Consider the following 20,937-nt stretch of genomic DNA (forward strand, 5'->3'; position numbering starts at 1 on the left):
CGGGAGACCGCCGGTTTTCCACTTCTGACCGCGGCCGTACCGCCGCGGTCAGAATGCCCAGCGGAGCACCGCCAGCCTGTTGGCGGTGCCCCCGTCATTTTAGCCCTGGCGGTCTTGGACCGCCAGGGTTAGAATGACCCCCACTGCATCTTTGATTCTCCCCAGAATTAAAACTGCAAACAGTTTGTGTCGTCAGAACATCATCTGGCATAAAAATGGTGTCCTAAATATATATATTTTTAAATATCACCCCTATTGAAAATAATTGTAATAGATCATCTACATTTAAACAATGGGACAATAATTTTGTTAATGATATTCAGGACATGATGTTTGATCTACATGTGTTCTTTTGCCATTCAGGCTTCATATCTTTCCTCAATATTCCTTCTTTGTCTTTTGGTTGATTGACTCAGTATTGTCTCTTTAGGAACATTAATCTAAGGTATAGATGATTTATGGGTATTATCACATTTTTTGAACACATAACCTTTGACCCAGCAGGGCATCATTAGTAGAGGGGCTAAATGGCTGTGCTCCACAGTTAAAAGAAAGAACATCCAGGCAATCATTATTGCTGAAGACACCCCATGTCTCTGTGTGTGGTGGCTATCGATCTACAGGGTGTACAACTTGATTAAATATCCAGATAACATACTTATAATGTGTCACTACATTTCATCATCACTACTATATATTTTGTGCATTCTGACTTTTATAGTTACCTGCCGTAACACATCCAGGCGTGGTACATATATTTTCAGAATTAGTAGAAAACTGAGAACCTGTATGGAAATAAACAGAAATAAACATTACACTTGGATTGTAGAATGCACTGTTTAATACTACAGATTTTTTATGTGATGTATGTTAGTAAGTAGTATATTACTGATTTGGCAACACAAATCTACTGTAACGATCGTGGCACGTCAGTTTCACAAAACACCCTCACAGTTTTGGAAGTAAATTGTGGGGCAGATTCAGCAATGTTTTGTTTCATGCTTATGCCATGCAAGGGTCTTACGTTGGTGCAAAGCCTAGCATCCGATTTGCCAAGCCACGCAAGGCCACCTTACGGGGCGTTGCATGGCTTGGTAAATCTGGTGTAATGAAAGGCAGCACAAGTCACTGCCTTACGTTACACTGCGTGGTGAAGGATTTACATGGGTGGAGAGTAGTTGTCCCCATGCATTCACCCATGCCTTATGGGACAGTCCCAGATTTACCATCTAAAAGATTTCAGAATGCATCAGAATTCTACACCTTACCATCAGATGTGCAGTGGGGAGAAATATCTTTATTTCTCCTTGTTGTTTCCTCTTTTTAATTGTGCTGCACTCTGCAACACACTTAGAAAGAGGACACTGCCTCTAAGAAGGGATTTTGCACAGAAAGGTGCCCCTTCCTGCACAAAAAAACAACCCTGCCTGTAATGCAGGCACCCTTGCACTACAACGCAAGGGTGGCTACTTAGGCCCTAGGCTGCAGCTGAGTGCTCCAGTACAAGGAGAGAACAGGTATGTGTCACATCTTGATGGATATGGCGCATTCCTGCCCACTCCCTTTCACGCAGCTCAGCTTAGCACAGCACTGTGTCTTGATCTGTCGCACTGTGTGAAAAAATGATAAATCTGCCCCCTAGTATTTTGTATTTTTACAATATTTGGTCTGTCTGCTGACAAAACAACGGTGTCACCAAATAGAGCCAGTTTCATTGATATTTTTATGACGTTCTTCCACTCGGAGAGTGGAAAGTTCATCATATATTTCCAGTCCAAAAAAACACTAAGGTGCCTTTAAAATCTGAAAAATATTGATATAATTATGGCTTGCATGACTCCTTATCACACTGACGGCTTTCAGCAGGCAGCATATATTCTAAGGTTTACAAGCAATGATAATAGAAATGTACAGTAAAAAACGATTTTTGACACAGAAGTTGACTCCCTCATTCATTTCATGGTTGCGAGTTGCACACCTGACATAGCAAGAGCTTCAGTTCTGCAGCACATTAGGACTTGTGACAGGAAATCAGTCACCTGAGCAATATTGAGGTTGAGGCACACAGCAGAAGGTATGTAGGTTAAAAGAGGTGGCACTTTTTAGGATTAACTGTCCTCAAAGGAGGCATGTTAGGATTAACTGTCCTTTAAGGAGACATTATAATAGGGTACTTTGTAAAAGATAGGGTTGAGTTTCTGCAGGTTCTCCTCAAGACTAAGGGCCTCAGTACGAGTGTGGCAGTCTGAGGATCGCCACACTTTTGTTGACAGTCAGTCTGCCGCACTCCAGGTGGTCTGACTGCCCAATGAAAATTTTGGCGGGCGAACCCGCCTAATGACCGCTGTGCACTCCAGGATCATAGATCCCGACGGGCTTGTAACCAGCCATGGTGGCACTGAATTCAGTGCCGCCTGGCTGATTACAAGCCCACTTTCTGCCAGCCTTTTCATGGCGGGGACACCGCAATGAAAAGGCTGGCAGAAAGATAGTGCCAGAAGCCACAGTTGGGACCCTGGGCATGGGCAGTGCAGGCCACCCCTGCTCAGTACAGTCAGAACATTCACTGTGCGCTGCAGACAGTGCACATTCAGAGGGTGCTGGAGGGCTAGGATATTGGCCTCAACTCCCATAAAGTAGCCGAGGCTAATATCCCAGCACTGTTCCCGCCCGTCAGCCCGGCAGGAACACATATTACAATATTCCCGCTGGTCAGCCAGGCGGGAACACTGTAATAAGCTCGGGCGTGGGTGTTACCACCATGATGGTGACGTCCTCCCCATGAATTTGGGGGTCCCGTGGTAGGACCGCCACACTCATAATGAGCCCCTAAGTGCCTGATTTATATCTTGGTGGAGGTGTTATTCTGTCACAAATGTGCCAGATATCCCGTCCGCCGTATTATGATATTATCGGATTGTAATACGGCAGATGTATATCCATCACATTTGTGATGGGGTAACTCCCTCTGTCAAAATCTAAATCAGGCCTTAATCCTGAGTGAAATTTCATTTATGCTAGTATAATCTTGTGTACTTTCCAGAATTTAGCATCAAGCCATTATGCTACGTTTTATAATTAAGATGTAATTCCCATCACGGAGCACAGGAACAATGTTCAGGAGCAGTATCTAAATGGCTTTTGTTCAAGTCACATGCAATTTTAAGCTTTCTTTAGTGTAAGATCGACGCAAAGTTGTGTTTGAGCTGAAAGAAAAAGTGCAAAATACCACACCAACATTTCTCATAATTTAATGTATGTTAGTGTACTTGCTTGGTCTTTTTGCATAATCTCCACAAAAGAGGTTACACAGATTTTGGCTAGGGCTACTAAAGGAAATTTGATGGTAAGGAGAAGTCTGTGACTAGTATATTGCAATGCACTCTTGGAAAACAGAATTGAAGCGCTGTGTTGAGGTGCATAAGTTTAGGGACCCACTGTGACTGGACATCAGCTTCTAGGCAAGGAGGTAGATATAGACATGGAAGGAACGTGTCTGAACCCATAGGGGTCCATAGTAGGGCTAATTGCAGATGGTTAAGGGACATTGAAAGAAAATCTGGAATCCATTTGTGAGTCAGCTTCAAGAAACTAGACAGGGTTTTGCTCACAGAAAAGGTTGGATAGGTAGAGGAGGCAATGTGTGTACTACTCAGTTGGGGATTGCTACTAAAAGACTACTAGTATGGTGGATGTGAGAATTAAGGTTGTTGGTTGAGGGGGTTGAAACCCTATTCAAGCAGGAGCCAGAACTGTTGTCAGGGTGACCACAAAAAAGTGACTAAATTAACCCGTGCTTAATCCTCAGGCATAATTTAAAGATAATGTGTAAAGTATGTATGCAGCAGAAAACAGTAATAAAGTGAAAACACAACATGGGAAACCCCCACACCAATTTAGAAAAATATTACAATACATAATAAATTATTTGACACCAAAACAACAAAAATCTAATAATTACATCTGGAAATCTGCAATTTCAAAGATTTAGGGGAAGTAAAGTGTCTAAAAATACAGAACAACACTCACGATTACCTAGTCGTGTGGTACAGGGTAGAAGTCACAAGTTCAGTCCGACCATGATGGAGCATGGGCCAGATAGAAGAACCAAGTTAGTACCAATGAAAAAGTTAACTTCTCAAGTCAGTGTAAAGAGTTTCGTTTGCAGTAGAGGAGGCCACAAGAAGCAGGGAGAGCATTGCAGATGGCTGTCACTGTAGCTCGAAGGTCCTATCAAGCATTGTGGATGATTTTAGCCCACCAACATGGGGGCCTCACGCCAGTGTACTCAATGACTTGGGCCTCGCACTTATGTTCCAGCACTGTGAGAACCAGGGGAGGAGCACTTCTCTCCTGGCCCTCACAGGCATTTGTAACTTCCCAGAAGAGAGGAAGACCCTTCGGAATGACTAGCAACTCTCACTCTTTCAGATCTTGGTGAGCTGTTAAAGAGATGCTTGTCAATGTCTGGGAGGGGGTGTTGCCACACAAGAAGGGTCCTTTACCATGCACATTAGGATCACCTTCAACTATTGGGATGCAAATAGAGTTGCCTCCTTTCCAAGCCATTGTTGCTGCTTAAGGCAGCTGCAAAGACTGAGGTACAATATTAAATAGCACGTTAAAGAAAATAGTAAATATTTATTTGTAACAAGACGTTTCTGTCTTTGTTTACCTTAATTATTACTCATTAATGGAATGCAGCTATAACACGTTTATATGTGTTTTTGTTTTATGATTATATTGCAGTTTTGATTATGTACAGATATGAGCTAAACATTTTGACTTTAGGTGATTTGCTTATTTTTGTGTGGGACAGAAGACCAGCCTGCTGGCTATCCTAGACTCAAACAGCCTTTAATGAGGAATGAATCTCATTCTTTGCAGTTTTGTGTAGCACAAACTCAACCCAAAGGTAATGGAGCACTTTATAGGAAGACTGATTACATTACACAAGGACACATTCTTTTTTTAAGTGAAGACACGTTCTCTTTTTTTAGGCACCGAGGGATTAAGTAATTTGCACAAAATCACTGGATCTTGAGCTGATGTCAGAGTGGAAGCTAGTTTACTAGTTACAAACTTGTCTGCTCGCCACCCTCCCTCTAATTAGGATTTACTAATGCCACATCCTAGTTAGAGTTAGGGTGGCGAGCAGAAACCACATGAATGCTTGTTTTTTTTATGGGCCTGTTCAAACTGGACTTCGACCTGAGCCAGAGAGTACGCCTTTGGTGTCTATTTCTAGTATTTTGACTATTTCAAAGTGCAGCCGTATTGTCAGGTCAGTGGTCAGGGCCAAGGGAGAGTATTATTTGCCCAGGATCAACCAGTTTGTTAAATTAGAAGACCCATTACTGCAGTACACTGCTACTTGTTACAAAGGATATATATTTACCACTGTAGTGCATTTTGGTGACTATTACATATGACTGGCCACCTCCCTTCTCTCAGAAAATATTCAGTACATTTTAAAATCTCTGATTATGATTGTAATCCTAAATGATGGTCAGTATGTATGTACCATGCGTTGTGTAGTGCACCTTTGTGTCAGTGTGCAATCACTAGAGGGGACATGACATCCTCACAACACAATGGGGTCATATGTGGTGGCAACATGGTAGCACTACAGAGTCTGGACATCCCAGGCATTTTGACACGTGTCATTACAGATGAAGTGAAACACTTAGGTCCATTTAAATTAGTAAGTGACAATGCACAACACAGCTCCAACATTGGCAGCACTGTGCTGCAACATTTTGACTATGCAGGAATGCACCATGTGTGACATGTTACTAGGTAACTCTTAGTTGTCCCCTGCACCAGTGGCTAATATGCATCCGTGCACCAACACTACCAACCTGCACCAGGGTGCTTGGCTAGCTGCCCTATGGAGGTGGATGTATCTGTGCAGGCAGGGACACCTCCCTATACAAATGCTGTTTTGATGGACAATTGGCTCTTTCTGTGTGTGCAGCAGTATGCAGCATGCATTGGATGGCATACTCATAGGAGTTCAAATCACAGTCTATTTCCTTATTGAAACCTGCAAACTGCACCCCTGGGGTAGTGTTTGATGTTGGCACTGCCTCAGGTTTTAGGTGAGACCTACGTCTGAGTCAGCATCACCATGCTATGTATCTTGTGGTGATAGACCTGCAGCAACACACATTGCACGGCCCTTCCACGCTAAGTGCTACATGGGAGGGTGGCCAATTTCCAATGTGGTTTCAAGTCACAAATGAGTGGTCAGCCGCAAACTTGTACATGCATGACAATGGCACTGGGGGCTCTTGCATAGGTCCCTTAGTAATCCTGAGTGGCAGCTGATGTTTATGCCAGCCATCAAGTGTCCAAGGGTGTGTATCCCATTATTTCAGGATGATCAACATTACTACCAGTGTCTCTCCTATCTTCCAAAACATGATTCAGCATTTATTCTGTCAACACATGCACAGTTCAGGCTATGGGATGGAGCTCAGCTACTTAGCAAATGTGTCCCTTGGCACAGTGCATGTAAGGTCAGTGATGTTCTAAATACCCTACAGGGTCCCGCTATGGCATCCATGATCTGCACTGTCTAACAGTGACTCTGTCCCATGGTGGGCCATTTATTGTTTATGGTACTGACATGATGGTGTTGTCGGTCAGTAAGTGGTGCATGTGAGGTGGCACTACAGTGGGTGTGGAGCCACTTCTCACAAACCTGGCACCTGGTATGTGATCAGAATTCATTTTGTATTCCTATGTGTGTTACCCAATGCGTCAGGCAGATGTATATGCACACTACAGGTAACTCAGGTATGTGTTGTTGAGATGTAGTTGGTATTGGCATCAGTTGTCTGGCATTTGATGTTTGTTGTGGCAGTGACTTGCATGGCATGATCTGAGAGATCTGTGTCTATGTGAGACTTATGTAACATGAGCATGGTGTATGCCATTGACATTGCTGTGCTATTCTTGCTTGGTGTACTGTGTGTGAAGTGTACATAGTAGGCAACCTGTGGGCACTTGTAGTGGTTTGTGTAGTTCTTCTGTTGACAAGTACATATCTGTACCTGTCCTTTACGTGGTGTGCCTGTCAAGATGTGGGTGTGTTACGTACATGTGGGTCTATGTGTTTGTGGTGTGCACTGATTGTGCTGTACTGCAGCATGGTGTATATGTGTTGTTACCTGCACATCTGTGTTACCCTGGCCATGTGCTTTTGGAGTGGTGTATGTCTACAGGGTTGGTGTGTTGTGTGTATATTGCTTTATTGTTTCTTGACTTATCCACAAGTAGGCCATTTCCATATTGTCCATCCTGGAAGTGTTCGTTGATCCTGCTGTGCTGGAATATGAAGGTGTCATGGACACTCCCAGGATATTTGGCCAAAATGTTTGTGAATAGTCCCCGGTGGTCCACTATGGCCTGCACATTAATGGAATGCGTGTGCTTGCGATTCCAGTATAGAAGCTCTGTTGCTGCAGGTGGCACAAGTCGGACACGGGTGCAGTCAATTGCACCAAGCATATGCGGGAAGCCATGAAATGGGTGGAACCCCTCTTTTATCTCCTGCTGCTTTTTCTGGGTGTTGGGGAAGCTGATGTGGCAGGGTGTCAGGGCGATTATTGCGTCTAACACCTTTGGCAGTAACAGAGAGAATGAAGGCTGTGACACACCGACAACCAGGGCACCCGTTGCTTGAAATGAGCCACTTGCCAGCATGTGCAGGACAGGTAGCCACTTTGTCATAGGTGGTATATTGTGTGGGATCTGCAGGCTGGCTGTGATTTGTGGCTCAGTGTGGTGCAGCAGGTGTAGTATGGCTTGTCGGTTGAGTCTGTATGTCCTTATAATGTCTTGTTCCCTGAGGCCCAGGAGGGTTGTCCTGTTTCTGAATACCCTCTCCTGCCTTCTGTGTTGCCTTTTTGGGCCACATTGTGGTGGTTGCTGTTAATGTTGCTGTCCTCTGCATTGTCTCACAAGCTGGAGCAGAAGCACTTCCATCTTCTCCTGTGCGTTTGTAATGTTGCTTCTGTGTGGGCCTCATTTAAACGCCTGGTATGACCCAGGTGTTCAAATTTGATACAAATTGGAATTAACGTCATTTTTTGGGTCCACCTCCCACCAGTGCATCTTTTTTGCCAGGTGGATAAATATGCGCTAGGCGCTTAGAGTCATTTTTAGAGTCATTATTTGGACGGGAATGTCTACCTTGCATCTCATTGGTGCAAGGAAGTTTCATGCATCCAAACAATTACGTTAACTCCAATATTTTGACGCTAGACAGGTCTAGCATCAGAATATAAATATGGAGTTAAGTTTGCGCTGAATTAGTGTCAATAGAAATTATGCTAATTCAGCGCAAATGGAGTATAAATATGGGCCTAAGTGCCCAGTTATGTGGTGGGAGATGACACTGACAAGTGGTTTTCTGGTTAGGAAGTTACACTAAGGGCACATAGGGTTCCTGAAGAGCACGGGTGCGGGTCTGTGGAAGCACATGCCTACACTTGGGAGGGAAACACTTCTGCCATTAGAGGTTGGGGACCAGAACAAATAAACTCCCATGAAAGCCATTTTGATTGCCAAATTTGAACTGACCCTTGAGAAGTATTGCCAAAGATTCAGGGACTGTCACAAGCTCCCCAACCAATCCTCGGTAGACTTCATTGATTACTCCAGTAAGGCACTGAATGCGGGGTGTGGGGCAGCAAAGTTAATGATTATATTGGGTTTTACAATGTAATCATGAGAGAGCACCTACTCAGAATCGTTTTTTACAGAGTTACGCTAGCACTTAGTTGTCAGTAAGTCGACTGATCCTAGAAAGCTTGCTGAGGAGGCGGACCTCTGGGCTAGCACCAGGGTGTCCAAGAAGGTACCTGGGAGTGACCCCAAAAAGGGTGGTTCCGATTCCCCCTAGCAGAGTGAGGGGGAGGTTAAAGATGACCCAGACAAGTCCCAGAGTAAGAGGGGGGCAGGGTTCCCATGCCCCATCTGAGAAACAGAAACAGGGTGGTGATTCTGGTGGGCGGTGGCCCAGGGCACCCCATTTCCAACCCAGCTGCTTTGAGTGCTTCCAGCTGGGACACAAGCATGTCTGTCCAAAGAAACCCCCACTGGTGGGACCTCTACCGGGGTGGCCAATGGAACCTTAGGGGAAAGTAGTCTCCAGGGGCAGGTCATAGACCGTGCCATAATCTCCCTTATTTGGGAGATAGACTCAGAGGGTGAGCTGGTGATCTCCGAGGGTGGGAGTAATCATTTCCACCGGGTGGGAGTAAATGGGGTTCCAGTCACTGCTCTGAGGGATACCGGGGCTAGTCATATCATGATGGTAGAGAGACTTCTTTCCCCAGAGCAGTACACCGGCCAGATGTTTAGGGTCTCTCCAGCACATGGAGAGGATTTATTCCGCTCTATGGCCCTGGGGTGGGGAGGTGACCCCCAGGAGGGTCATAGTTAGTCCCCAGATGACCATAGACTGCATTCTGGGGAATGAGTTACCCCTGGTGGCAGGAGAACTGGGAGGGGTGGACCCTAAGGGCACCATGACAGTTCAGTTGTTTGGAAGTACCTCTCCCCAGGGGAGGGTATGGGATCCCAGATGTAGGGGCACGGGTAGGGAGGACACACCCCTGTCCCCTGTCCCCTGTTCATCCTCAAGGTACAAACCCTGGGATGGTGGGGAAGTGTCAGCATACCAACCCTGACCTGGTGGGAGGTAGAGTGGAGAAAGGATGCAAGTCACCTGGGGCTACTGTCTCCCACTCTGAGATGCCTCAGATGTCAGCAAATCCTCAAGAGCCCTTAGGAAACTCCCTGCCAGCCCAAGGCTGGAGGAGAAGCTTACCCAATGGCCCTACTTATGGCCTTAGCTTAGCAGTGGGTGGCCTGGGGCCTGGCTCCTGACATTGACAGCTGTCAGTGGCCTATGGTGGTTACTGTCCTGGTGGACAGGGTTTTTCTTGGGTTGGGGACAGAAGTCAGACCCAAGGGGTGGAATGGACCACATCATGTTGTTGGCCATGGTGGTACTGTCTGCCTACTGGGATGCATTTGTGAGCAAATTAAGGTTAGGAGCTTCACAGATGGAGTCCAAAGACGAGGAAAAGAGATCATCATGAGTCAGTTCAGTGGCCACAGAGAGTATAGACAGAGGGTCCAAATTAGTTCAGAAAGGCTCAGAGCAGGCAAGTGTCCCAGCAGTAGCGGGCCATTGTCTATGTTCTATCGTCTTAAGCAGGGAAGTCCATCAAAGTATGGATTAGTCTACCCTGGTGTTAGGCTGGAAAGGGTGTGTGATGCAAAATGGCCCTCTCCCAAGAGTCACTCCAAACTTTTTTCCTTCCTCCTCCTTTTTTTATGTACTCGTCTTTGTTGGCTTTAGGACTATGGGCACTTTACCACTGCCAACCAGTGCTAACGTGCATGTGCTCTGTCCCAAAAACATGGTGACATCAGTTCCTACCCAATTGGCATATTTAATTTACCTTAAAGTTCCTAGTAAAGTGCACTACCTGTGCCCAGGGCCTGTAAATTAAATGCTACTACTGGGCCTGCAGCACTGATTGTGCCACCCACATAAGTAACCCCTTAACCATGTCTCAGGCCTGTCATTGTAAGGCTTGTGTGTGCAGTTTCACTGCCACTTTGACTTGCCATTTATAACTACTTGCCAAGCCTTAAACTCCTCTTTTTCTACATATACATCACCCCTAGGTAAGGCCCTAGGTAACACATAGGGCAGGGTGCTATGTAAGGAAAAGGCAGGACTTATACTTATGTGTTTTACATGTACTGATACTGAAAAACTCACCAACTCATTTTCCACTACTGTGAGGCCTGCTCCTCTCAGAGACTAGCATTAGAACTGCCCTCATATGCTTTTAAGTGATAGATTCTGATCTGGAATTAGTAGCCCTGTCATGTTTAGTATGACCAAAATGGTAATAGAAAAGTCTGCTTACTGCTGAAATTGGATTTAATATTACTATTTTAGAAATGCCACTTTTAGAAAGTGGGCATTTCTTTGCATGGACTACCATCTGTGCCTTACAGCCTGTCTCCAATCCACGTCTGGTCTGTGCTGGTTGACAGCTCCTCTTGTGCATTCCACCCAGACAACCATAAACACAGGACACTCAGTCACATCTGCATTTATCTGCATACTGAATGGATCTCCCTGGGCAGGAAGGGTGGAGGCCCTCTCTCTTACACTTCAAAGGCCAGTGGCCTGCCTTCATACAAAGGACTGATAACCGCTCACAGGCATCCTGGCAGACAGAACTGAGCTGAAAATTGAACTTGTGCACTTCAAAACCACTCTTTGAAGTTTCCCTCACTTCAAAGGCATTTTGGGTAGATAAACTCGGTCTCTGACCCCCACCAAATCAGACACTTTTGGACTCACACCTGGACTCTGTCAGAGAGACTGCCTGGCTGCCCAAAGGACTCATCTGGGCTGCTTTGCTGAAGGGCTGCTTTTCTGCTTGTTACCCTGATGGCTGGTGCTTCTGACTCTGCAGGAAGGACTCTGCCTTCCTCCTAAAGTGCTGTCCAAGGGCTTGGATTGTGCTTGCCTCCTGTTTCTGAAGTCTCAGGGCCAACAAAGACTTCACCGCTTCAGGAAATTCCCGTGCATCGGAAAATCGATGCAACACCTGCAGAAATCAACGCAGCACCTGCATCCTGGCTGGAAAGCCACAGTACTGCTAACAGGACTGACACAGCGCCAGACTCGCAACAGGAAATCTGATGCAGTGCCTGCCTTGCGGCTAAATAATCATGGCAGCGTCTTCTGGATTGATGCAGCACCTGCTCCTTTCTACCAGCGCAACCATGATTTTCAACGCATTGTCCCTGCGTGTCAAAATATCCCCACATCGCAGTGAGGAACCAAGGCTGCACTCCTGAAAATCGATGCATCATCTTGCAGTGTGGAAAGAAACAACGCATCATCTGTGCTGCACCGGGAAATCCAATGCAGCGCCTTATTTTTCAACGCATCTCTTCCTCTGCGGCCCCCGTGCGTCATTATTTTTTATGCATCCTGGGTACTCTGTGTTACAAGGATATAACCACTGATTCTTAAGTGTTGAGACTCATTTAAACCTTTACAAAGTGATATGTGGACTTATGTATATTTGATTTATGTTGTTTTGATCTTATTTTATTCAAATAAATATTATCTATTTTTCCAAGCTAGTGTGGTGTATTTTGTGTTTTTTTAACTGTTTTACTGTATGAGGTATTGCACAAATACATTTACATATTGCCTTCTAAGTTAAGCCTGCCTGCTCTGTGCCAATCTACCAGAGGGTGAGCAGAGGATAATTTGGGTTGTGTTGTGACTTACCCTGACTAGGATTGTGGTCCCTACTTGGACAAGGCTGCATACCTCTGCCAACTAGAGACCCCAAATTCTAACAGTGACATGTATAAATATATATACTTGTGCAAAGCATATATTTGGGATAATTAAGTGAATGAAAGGAATCCACAGAAAGGAGAGAGGGGAAGGTATACTAGGTATCAGCAAACTTGTGCATATAACTTTTGTATAAAAATATAATGTGCTGTTATCATACAACACTGGGGTATTCAGCTAAGGTGGGAGTAGGAGTAGAGTTTGAAGAAAGAGCTTGTGGAGCACTGAGTGCACATGGGGCTACGCTGAGTGACACAAATCTTGAGTACTCTGCAAAAACTGAAGGATCTACATATGGGTACATGTAGGGATGGTGTAACATACACAGAGCCACTGGAATTATGCGATTGTCCGGCCGCTGTGGTTTTTGCATAATTATAGATTTGCCGATTTGCCACTTAATCCGTCATCTGCTGCATATTCTTCTGGTTTTAACAAAAAAAAACGATTCTAGCTCAAATGGTTCAAAAGTTACTAAAAATGTAGCGACACGTTGCAGCACAGTGGAAGGACCTCTTCAAAGCTGACCTGGTCATCTTTCTGTTGATAATTGCTATATTTGAATATTAAATTGGTACTAATGAGGTGCAATCAATGTGCAGATAATGTTACCAAGTTTCAAAATGACAAAATAATTAAGTAATACTATTACAAAATGTGCCACATTTTGCCACATAATTTGCCTTTTCTTGCCACATAATTTACTCATCTCTGCTGCATAATTTGTCCCTCTCCTGCTGCATAATTCTGGTAGCCCTGAAGATACGGTTATGCCCTGTGTTTACCATTCACAGGGTACACCCCTAGGATGTCCCTTGTGTATACCGCACCATATGCACGTAGACTATTCACTTTATCACACATAATGCTAATCAGTGCTTAATTTGCAAATAAAAACGTGCCAGTGCCCAAAGATCTCCTCTGAAACATTCGGCTACTGCAATTAAAAGTGTGAGCATGGAATACTGAGGCAGGTTAATCCTGAAGCCATCTCGGGTCTCTTTAATCCATTTACAGCCACTCCCTGCCACTTCAGCTCACACTTGCAGCTTTCTGCTTTCTCCCTTTGCGATGCTTTCTCATTTTTCTCTTTCTCTGTTTTTCCCATATGTGTCTTTTGCTCACAATAAATGCTTGGGCACAAAAATAGGTGCAAGCCCTCAAAAATAGGTGTTGTTGCCCCATACCAGAAACCACTAGCTCAAATTAAGCACAGATGTTAATTCTAATTTGATGTCTTGTGAGCATTTCAATTCATGCCATGAGCGAGATTCCTCAAAGCACTGCACACAGGGCACAGCCAAAAGTCATGACCTTTGTGTTTCCTGGTCAAGGGACACCTGCTTTATAAAGAACACATACGGCATGCTTTACTTGTAGGTCATGCATGTACATACTGTGCAGAGAACAATGCAGCTTGTTAAGTCCTGAGTATACTAAAAACACACCAAGGGCTGCAGTCTGTGCAGTGTGTAAGGCAAACTGGCTTCTGTTTGTCCCGGAATTTCAATTTGTATCTCAACTGTGCATGCATAGGTTTATCTGCATCAAGTTTTAATTAATCACAGATTAAAATACAATTGACATCATCAATGGAGTCACACTTTTGACATTAAGATTCAATTCACTGATGAGATCACCCATCAAAGCCATCATGGGATCAAACACTACACGCAGGACGGAGCCCCAGGATATTATTTATATGTACAGCACACAAGGCATAACTGCTGTCCTTTTCCTGAGTGCATTATATACAGCCATGTCCTGTGTTTACTCTTCATAATACAAAGGTGAAGGCAGTGCCATTTAAGGACATCACACTAGGAGTGACCAGAGGGTGTGCCCAGTATATGCAATGCAATGCATGCCATGTGTTCAGACTATAGAGAACACAGTCACGTGCAGTATTCACAGAAGATGGCATGGCATAGGAGTTGACCGGCTATTACTATGTACATGGCATGACTGATGCCATGCCTCCTGAAAACTACACAGATGAGTTTCTTAACGTAATTAGGGATGCAATATTTGAAGGGATCAATGACTTCAAATACATCCACTACGGGATCAGGATTGGCTAAACTGTTTTAGAATACATAACTTTAACCAGTGATTTCAACATTTGTATTCTGGCAGCTAGAGTACTGAGCAAAGTCGCTCACAGGGGCTGCGAGGTGTTGAGAGTGGGCAACACATAGTGACTGCCGTTAGCATGGGCACAAAGAAGGGTTGTGGGGAAGGTGGGAAACGCAGAAGGGGTTCATGTCCAGTGCCACGTACAGGGACTATTGGATGGCAGGAATACATACAGATGCTTCAAGAGGCCTGGAGCACATAGATGGAACGATGAGACAAAGAAACATTCTGCAGGGGGCGTATAGAGGGGCTGCAAAGTTGGTGGGGGCTCCCAAAGGGGCTGCAGAGTATGTTCTGCGGCAAAGAGATGAGCTTTAGGGGAGCAAAGAGGCACACAGAGAGCAAAGTGGGGATGGAATCTGAGAAAAGAGGCACAAAGGAGTTGCAGGATGATGGGGGCTAATAGATGGGGTTTAGAGGGGTGTCTGGGCACAGAAAGGGGATGCCGGAGAAACAAAAATGGACAGCAGGGGTGTGGAAACACCAACCAACATATGCCAATACAGAAAGCAACACACCAACCATCACAGGCCAAAGCTACCACTGTCATATGTCAAAAAACCCACTAGCATAAGTCTATACAACTAACATCATAAGCTATCGCACCCACCATCACACGCTCACAAAACCAACATTCTAGCCAACACACTGAACATAGTATGTTGATGTATTACCATCTGCATACAACACACCCACGGTTATTGGTCCAAACAATCAACATCACACAACAACACACCTTACATTATATGTTTGCACAACGGAGATAATTTAACACACCTGCCTTCATACGTCCAAATAACCACCATCCTACACCAAGACAACCAACATTTTACACCCATACAACTAACATCATAAAATACAGTCATCTGTTTATGTTTATAGAACACATATCACACACTACCCAAGCACCATCATTCGTTCACACAACCAATGTCCTTTGCAAACACACCCACCATAATATGCCAACATGGCGTCATTATAAGATCGCAAAACCAACATCATGTGCCAACACACACACTATCATATGTTGTCACAACCACATCATAATCAATGCATCTACATACTACCTCAAGACAGGCAACATCATATGTACACACATCCACAATCTTTCATCTCCACAATAATTTATCTTCAACACAACCAACGTTATATGCTGAACACACTCCTCTTTATATGTCCATACACACCACATCAACACAAAATGCTAATGGCCACATGTACAAACATCGGGTTTTGTGAATTGAAAATTGCAAGTTTTAGCCACTCGCAATTTGTGAGCCACAAAATCTGATGTACAACATTGTCTCATACACTGTTAGCGATTCCCAAATGGGACACATGAAACCGGCCTCATTAATAATCATGAGGCAGGCCGCAATTTGCGACCCTTTGGGAATGAGCAGCACTCACAGGGATGGTGGAATGCTGGGGTTAGCAGGCCACCATGTCTGTGACTACTTTTTAAATAACGCAGTTTATTTTCAGAAATGCAGCCAGTTTTCCTTAAAGGAAAACAGGATGCTTTTAAAAAATGAAAATGAAAAGTTTTATTTTTATTTTTTCAGAGTGGAAAGTGATCCAAAGGATGACTACCTGCTCTGAAAATATGTTAGCGCCCCCATTCACAAAAGGAAGGTGGTCCCGTGGGACCCCTTCCCGTTTGCTAATATCTTTCCACAAATTTGAAATTGGTAGTAATCTGTGAATGTTTTGCGACCCCATTGTGATTGCAAAACATTTGTACATACCTTTGAGATTTGGTATTAGGAAGGGATGCCCTGAACATGCCCCATCCTAATACTGAATAAAAAAAAACAAATTGCAATCTGGTAACAAGTTACCGAATCGCAATGTGGGCTCTGTACATCCCAAAAAGAATTTTTTTTAGTCGCAAAACGTCCAATTCTATGAATCCACCCACTTGTAACTGAAAAATGCTTTGTACACCTGCCCAAAAAGTCTATGAGATTCCCTAAAAAACTGAAGTTGAAAGAAAGTTAAGATAGACCAATATATTAAACGTGCCTTTGCGATAAAGATTAACACATTAACATCATACGTCAACAAACACACCAAAATATGCAAATCCATGCACCTCCAATGGGCATCCAACACTATCATATTACAAGTCAACCTCATACAGCTATCCAACCAACATTATATATAAGTGCATATTCATCATTATATGTTATCAAAACCATCAGTAAACACCGCACACACACATTGTCTTACAACCACACATCTATTTTGGTATGCCAACACGTACCAACATAAGTCAATGCATCTTCCATAAAAATTTCACAGAGGCGTCATAATGCACTAACCAAGGCACTATCATAGACCAACACATCTATATTCATACATTCAAACACACACCCTAGTACACACTCACAACCATTGACCCACACCTACATACCCAGCATCACATACTGATAATCAGACAACCATACAACGACCATTTACCAGTGCCATGCACTGTCACTCCAGGATGCCACCACCAGTGTACACACACCGCATACAACAAATTATAAAATTACCAAGTCACATTCTTACACCAACACTCATCAACATATTTCAATGCACCCACCATCAAAAGCCCAAAGTACCTCCACCAGACATGGAAAAATGCACTCTAATACACCAACACATCTATAGTCATACAGCCAAACACCCACCATAGTTTATGCTTACAACCACTAACATACATGCACATACTCAACATATGCCAACACACTGACCATCCTGCCCACAGACAACCAATGTTTACCAGGAAACTACAGTGTCACTCCTAGAAATGTCACGCAAGAATAAATTCTGTAAGACAGTTAGAAAGATGATGATTCTCTCACACACATCTCATTTGAATCTTTCTTAAGCAACAACAAGGTAAAGTTAGCGCCTTAGCTCTAGAATTTTGTGACTTTATTTATACTTGTTTTGTGCCAAATTTGCGTCATTTCTATTAGGCAAATTCGGTGCAAAACTTACTCCATATTTATACTTTGGCACTAGACCTGTCTAGCGCCAAAGTTATGGAGATAAAGTCATTTTTTGGACGTGGAAACCTACCTTTCGTCAACGAGATGCAAGGTAGCCGTTCCCATGCAAAAAATGACTCTATGGCCTTAGCGCCATATTTATCCCCTGTGCTAAAATCATGCACGGGGGAGGAGGGGTCAAATAATGGTGCAAAGCTTGCTTTGCACTGTTAAAAACGCCTGGCTCAGGACAGGCATTAGGGGACCTGTGGGCCTATTTCCATGGTTGAAGACCATGGAATAAGCCCACAGGTGCCCTCCCCAGGCTACAGGGACACCCACAACAGAGGGACAGCGGAGGATGGGGGACCCCATCCCAGGTAAGTATAGGTAACTACAGGTAAGTATTTAGTTTTATTTTTTAAAATGCCATTGGGGGCCCTGAAATGGGCCCCCCTACACGGCACTGGATGCAATGGCCATGCCCAGGGGACAATGGGGTGGTGGGTAAGACTGGGTGGTGGGTAAGACTCCTGTATTTTCTAAGACAGGAGTCATGTGGCATGGATGGTTTTACGTCAGAAAATGATGCTAGGCTGGTTAGAGTCATTTTTTAAACTCTAACCAGTCTAGAGTAATTTTTTGGAGCAAAACCCCCTTCTCCCATACCGCCACCCCCGCCAGCCTAATGCCATTTTATTACGCTAGCCCATACTTTGCGCTGGCTTGCTCCACTCCATTAATATGGTCCCCGGCTGGCGCTCAGGAAGGGGGCAAGCCAGTGCAAAACTTTTTCATGCAAAACTGCGTCACTGCAGTTTTGCACCAAAAAGTATAACTATGCCCTAAGGGTTTGTACCATTATTTGACCCCTCCTCCCCCCGTGCGTGACTTTAGCACGGGGATAAATACGGCGCTAAGGCCACAGAGTCATTTTTTGTACGGGAACGCCTGCCTTGCATCTCATTGATGCAAAGTAGGTTTCCACGTCCAAAAAATTACTTTAACTCTATGACTTTGGTGCTAGGCAGGTCTAGTGCCAAAGTATAAATATGAAGTAAGTTTTGCACCGAATTTGTGTCAAAAATTACGCAAATGTGGCACAAAACAAGTATAAATATGCCCCTAAGTTTTTATAGCACAACTATTTCAACACAGTAGTCAAAATTAACTTCTGTTCAACTTTTCTTTTTTAAGGAACATATATAAATTTCGAGCTTACAAAGTTCAAGAACTACATTTCGTGTTCTTCTTACACGTCAAGATAATAGGCTGTTTTTTAACTTTTTAAGCTGCTGTTATGCTCCGAAGAATTCATGCTGTGGAGGTTGAAGCATTTTCTTCCGCTCCACTTTTGTCGTGACTTTCCCTTCAAAGGAAACCACAGTTAGCTCTGCAGGTGGAAATTCTCACCCCCGAGTTCCCTTGGTTTCAATGCAAGAAATTCCCCTGGGCCAAACCTAAAAAAATGATATATACTCTGCTCGTTATTTGTCGCTCTGCGGCAAAATATGATCAACAAGGCCAGTCATGCCTGCCCCTCGAATCTTTCTGCCAAGTAAGAAGACTCTAGTGAGTATGACGTGGCCACCTAAAATACATTTCAAAGCAAATACACAGTATAATTCCTAAACATGTATCCTCTGGCGCAGCAGGAAAACATGCCACGTTGTCCCTTTGAGGTTTATTAAAATAGCAGCTGAGAGGTGAAAGGTTCTGGGGAATACAGACATTGGGTTTCACAGAAACCTGTCCAGCTGCTCAGTGTCTAAAAACATATTCTGCGTAAAACTGCTGGAGATCCTCTGACTGTGGCCTGCTCAGATTACACAATTTGCAGCATCTTGTGCGGTCCACTGAACACTCTGGGGCGGCCATTCGCTCGGAGAGCTGCATGTTTAAGAGTCTTCCTTGAGGTAAACTTAATATACTATTCATAATGGAATGGAGGCAGTGCTTTAAATGGGCCGGGAGAGTACCGCCATATCTCAAGAAAAACCTAATACTTTTAATTGGAGAGTACCGGCACTTCTCAGAAACAAGCAGGTACTCTGGTACAGAGTACCTGCACTTCAATTTTTCAATTTAAAGCACTGAATGGAGGTGATCGGGTAAGGAGGAAAGGTAATTGAAGCTGTTATGGGAAGAAGTGTAGACATCAGAAGCAGTGCACTACATAGATCGTCATTACGATTCGGCCCCAAATAAACAGACAGAGCACAGATTATCTTTACCTGTGATCAGATTATTCCGAGTTGCGCGTAATATCTCGAAATCCAAGATTTGTCACTGCGCACTTTATCAAGAAAAGCCTAAAGTAATTTGCATGGGAGTAGCCAGGAGCACAAAATCCGATTCTATTGGTTATTACTTATTATGATATAATGTTAACTAAAAATTACAAATATCCCAGTAATTTCGCTCCGGAGTGCTACAGAGGGTGCGGCATCAGATTTACTGTGGAGTGAATTTATCGGACAGTAAAGTTACATTGGTATTAATGTGGGCTTTTTTGTCTTTCATGTGCAGTATCAATCCTCATGCAGTAAGTCCACTGCAAATGATACTGTCACCTAAAGATTGGACAGCAAAATATAGCAGGATATAGGGAGGAAGGGAGAGAGAAAGAAGAGAGAAGGGAGAAGAGAGAGAGAAGTGAAAAGAGCGAGAAAACGAAAGAACCAATCCCAGTTGCAGTTACCCTCCAGGATCTGAACTAATTCCTGATAGCTCAACAGAGCAAACTGCTAAAGATAAGGAGGCAAACTCAATAGTGTCAGTCAAAACACACCAAATAAAATGTATTAAAACACTTAAGACCCATTGCTGCTGAAATTGTGATAATTTTGAAACATAACTAAAGGAGAAGATTACACTTACAATTCAAAGAAATCAAGCAGGAGAAAACAAATGAGAAATCAGTGTACCTTCCAAGAGTGGTAGAAAATAAGAGACACTGAGACCTGGCAGGCAAAACGTATAACATGTTATAACATAATGTAATATAATATAATATAATATAATATACACAACGGAGAACTCACAACTACAGCAGCACATCTTACAAAACGGATTAAATAACTATGTAAATAAATAACCCTGCACAAACCTCATACTACACCCCTCCCAAGAAGCAAAACAAACTTGGAATGTTCGACTGAGAGCAGTGCACCTAGAAAAGGGCCATCTGTTCAATGTTTACATTTTCGAAGGGATACATCCATATTGGCAGATACAAAGGCTAGATAAGAATAGAAAACCAAAATGGCGTTCACAGCAAACTTGTGCCAAACAAAAAACCAAGGACAACTTTAAGCTTGAAAACTTGGAGCATAACTCACCCAAATGAACATAGTAAATACAAGTCTGGCTGGGTCTTCCCACAACAGTGGCACTGCAACACTA

The 20,937-nt window shown here is 43.8% G+C and overlaps 1 protein-coding gene across 2 annotated transcripts in view; it reads right to left on the reverse strand.

Annotated features, from left to right (window-relative positions):
- MMEL1 (membrane metalloendopeptidase like 1) overlaps positions 1-20,937 on the reverse strand; it is an 892,805-nt gene that overhangs the window by 300,605 nt on the left and 571,263 nt on the right. For both annotated transcript variants that reach the window (XM_069239922.1, XM_069239921.1), the window contains exon 3: positions 726-785. In XM_069239922.1, coding sequence (XP_069096023.1) covers positions 726-785 — 60 coding nt within the window. The remainder of the gene's footprint in view (positions 1-725; positions 786-20,937) is intronic.

The sequence above is a fragment of the Pleurodeles waltl genome, chromosome 6 (genome assembly GCF_031143425.1).
Source record: "Pleurodeles waltl isolate 20211129_DDA chromosome 6, aPleWal1.hap1.20221129, whole genome shotgun sequence".
Lineage (NCBI taxonomy): Eukaryota > Metazoa > Chordata > Amphibia > Caudata > Salamandridae > Pleurodeles > Pleurodeles waltl.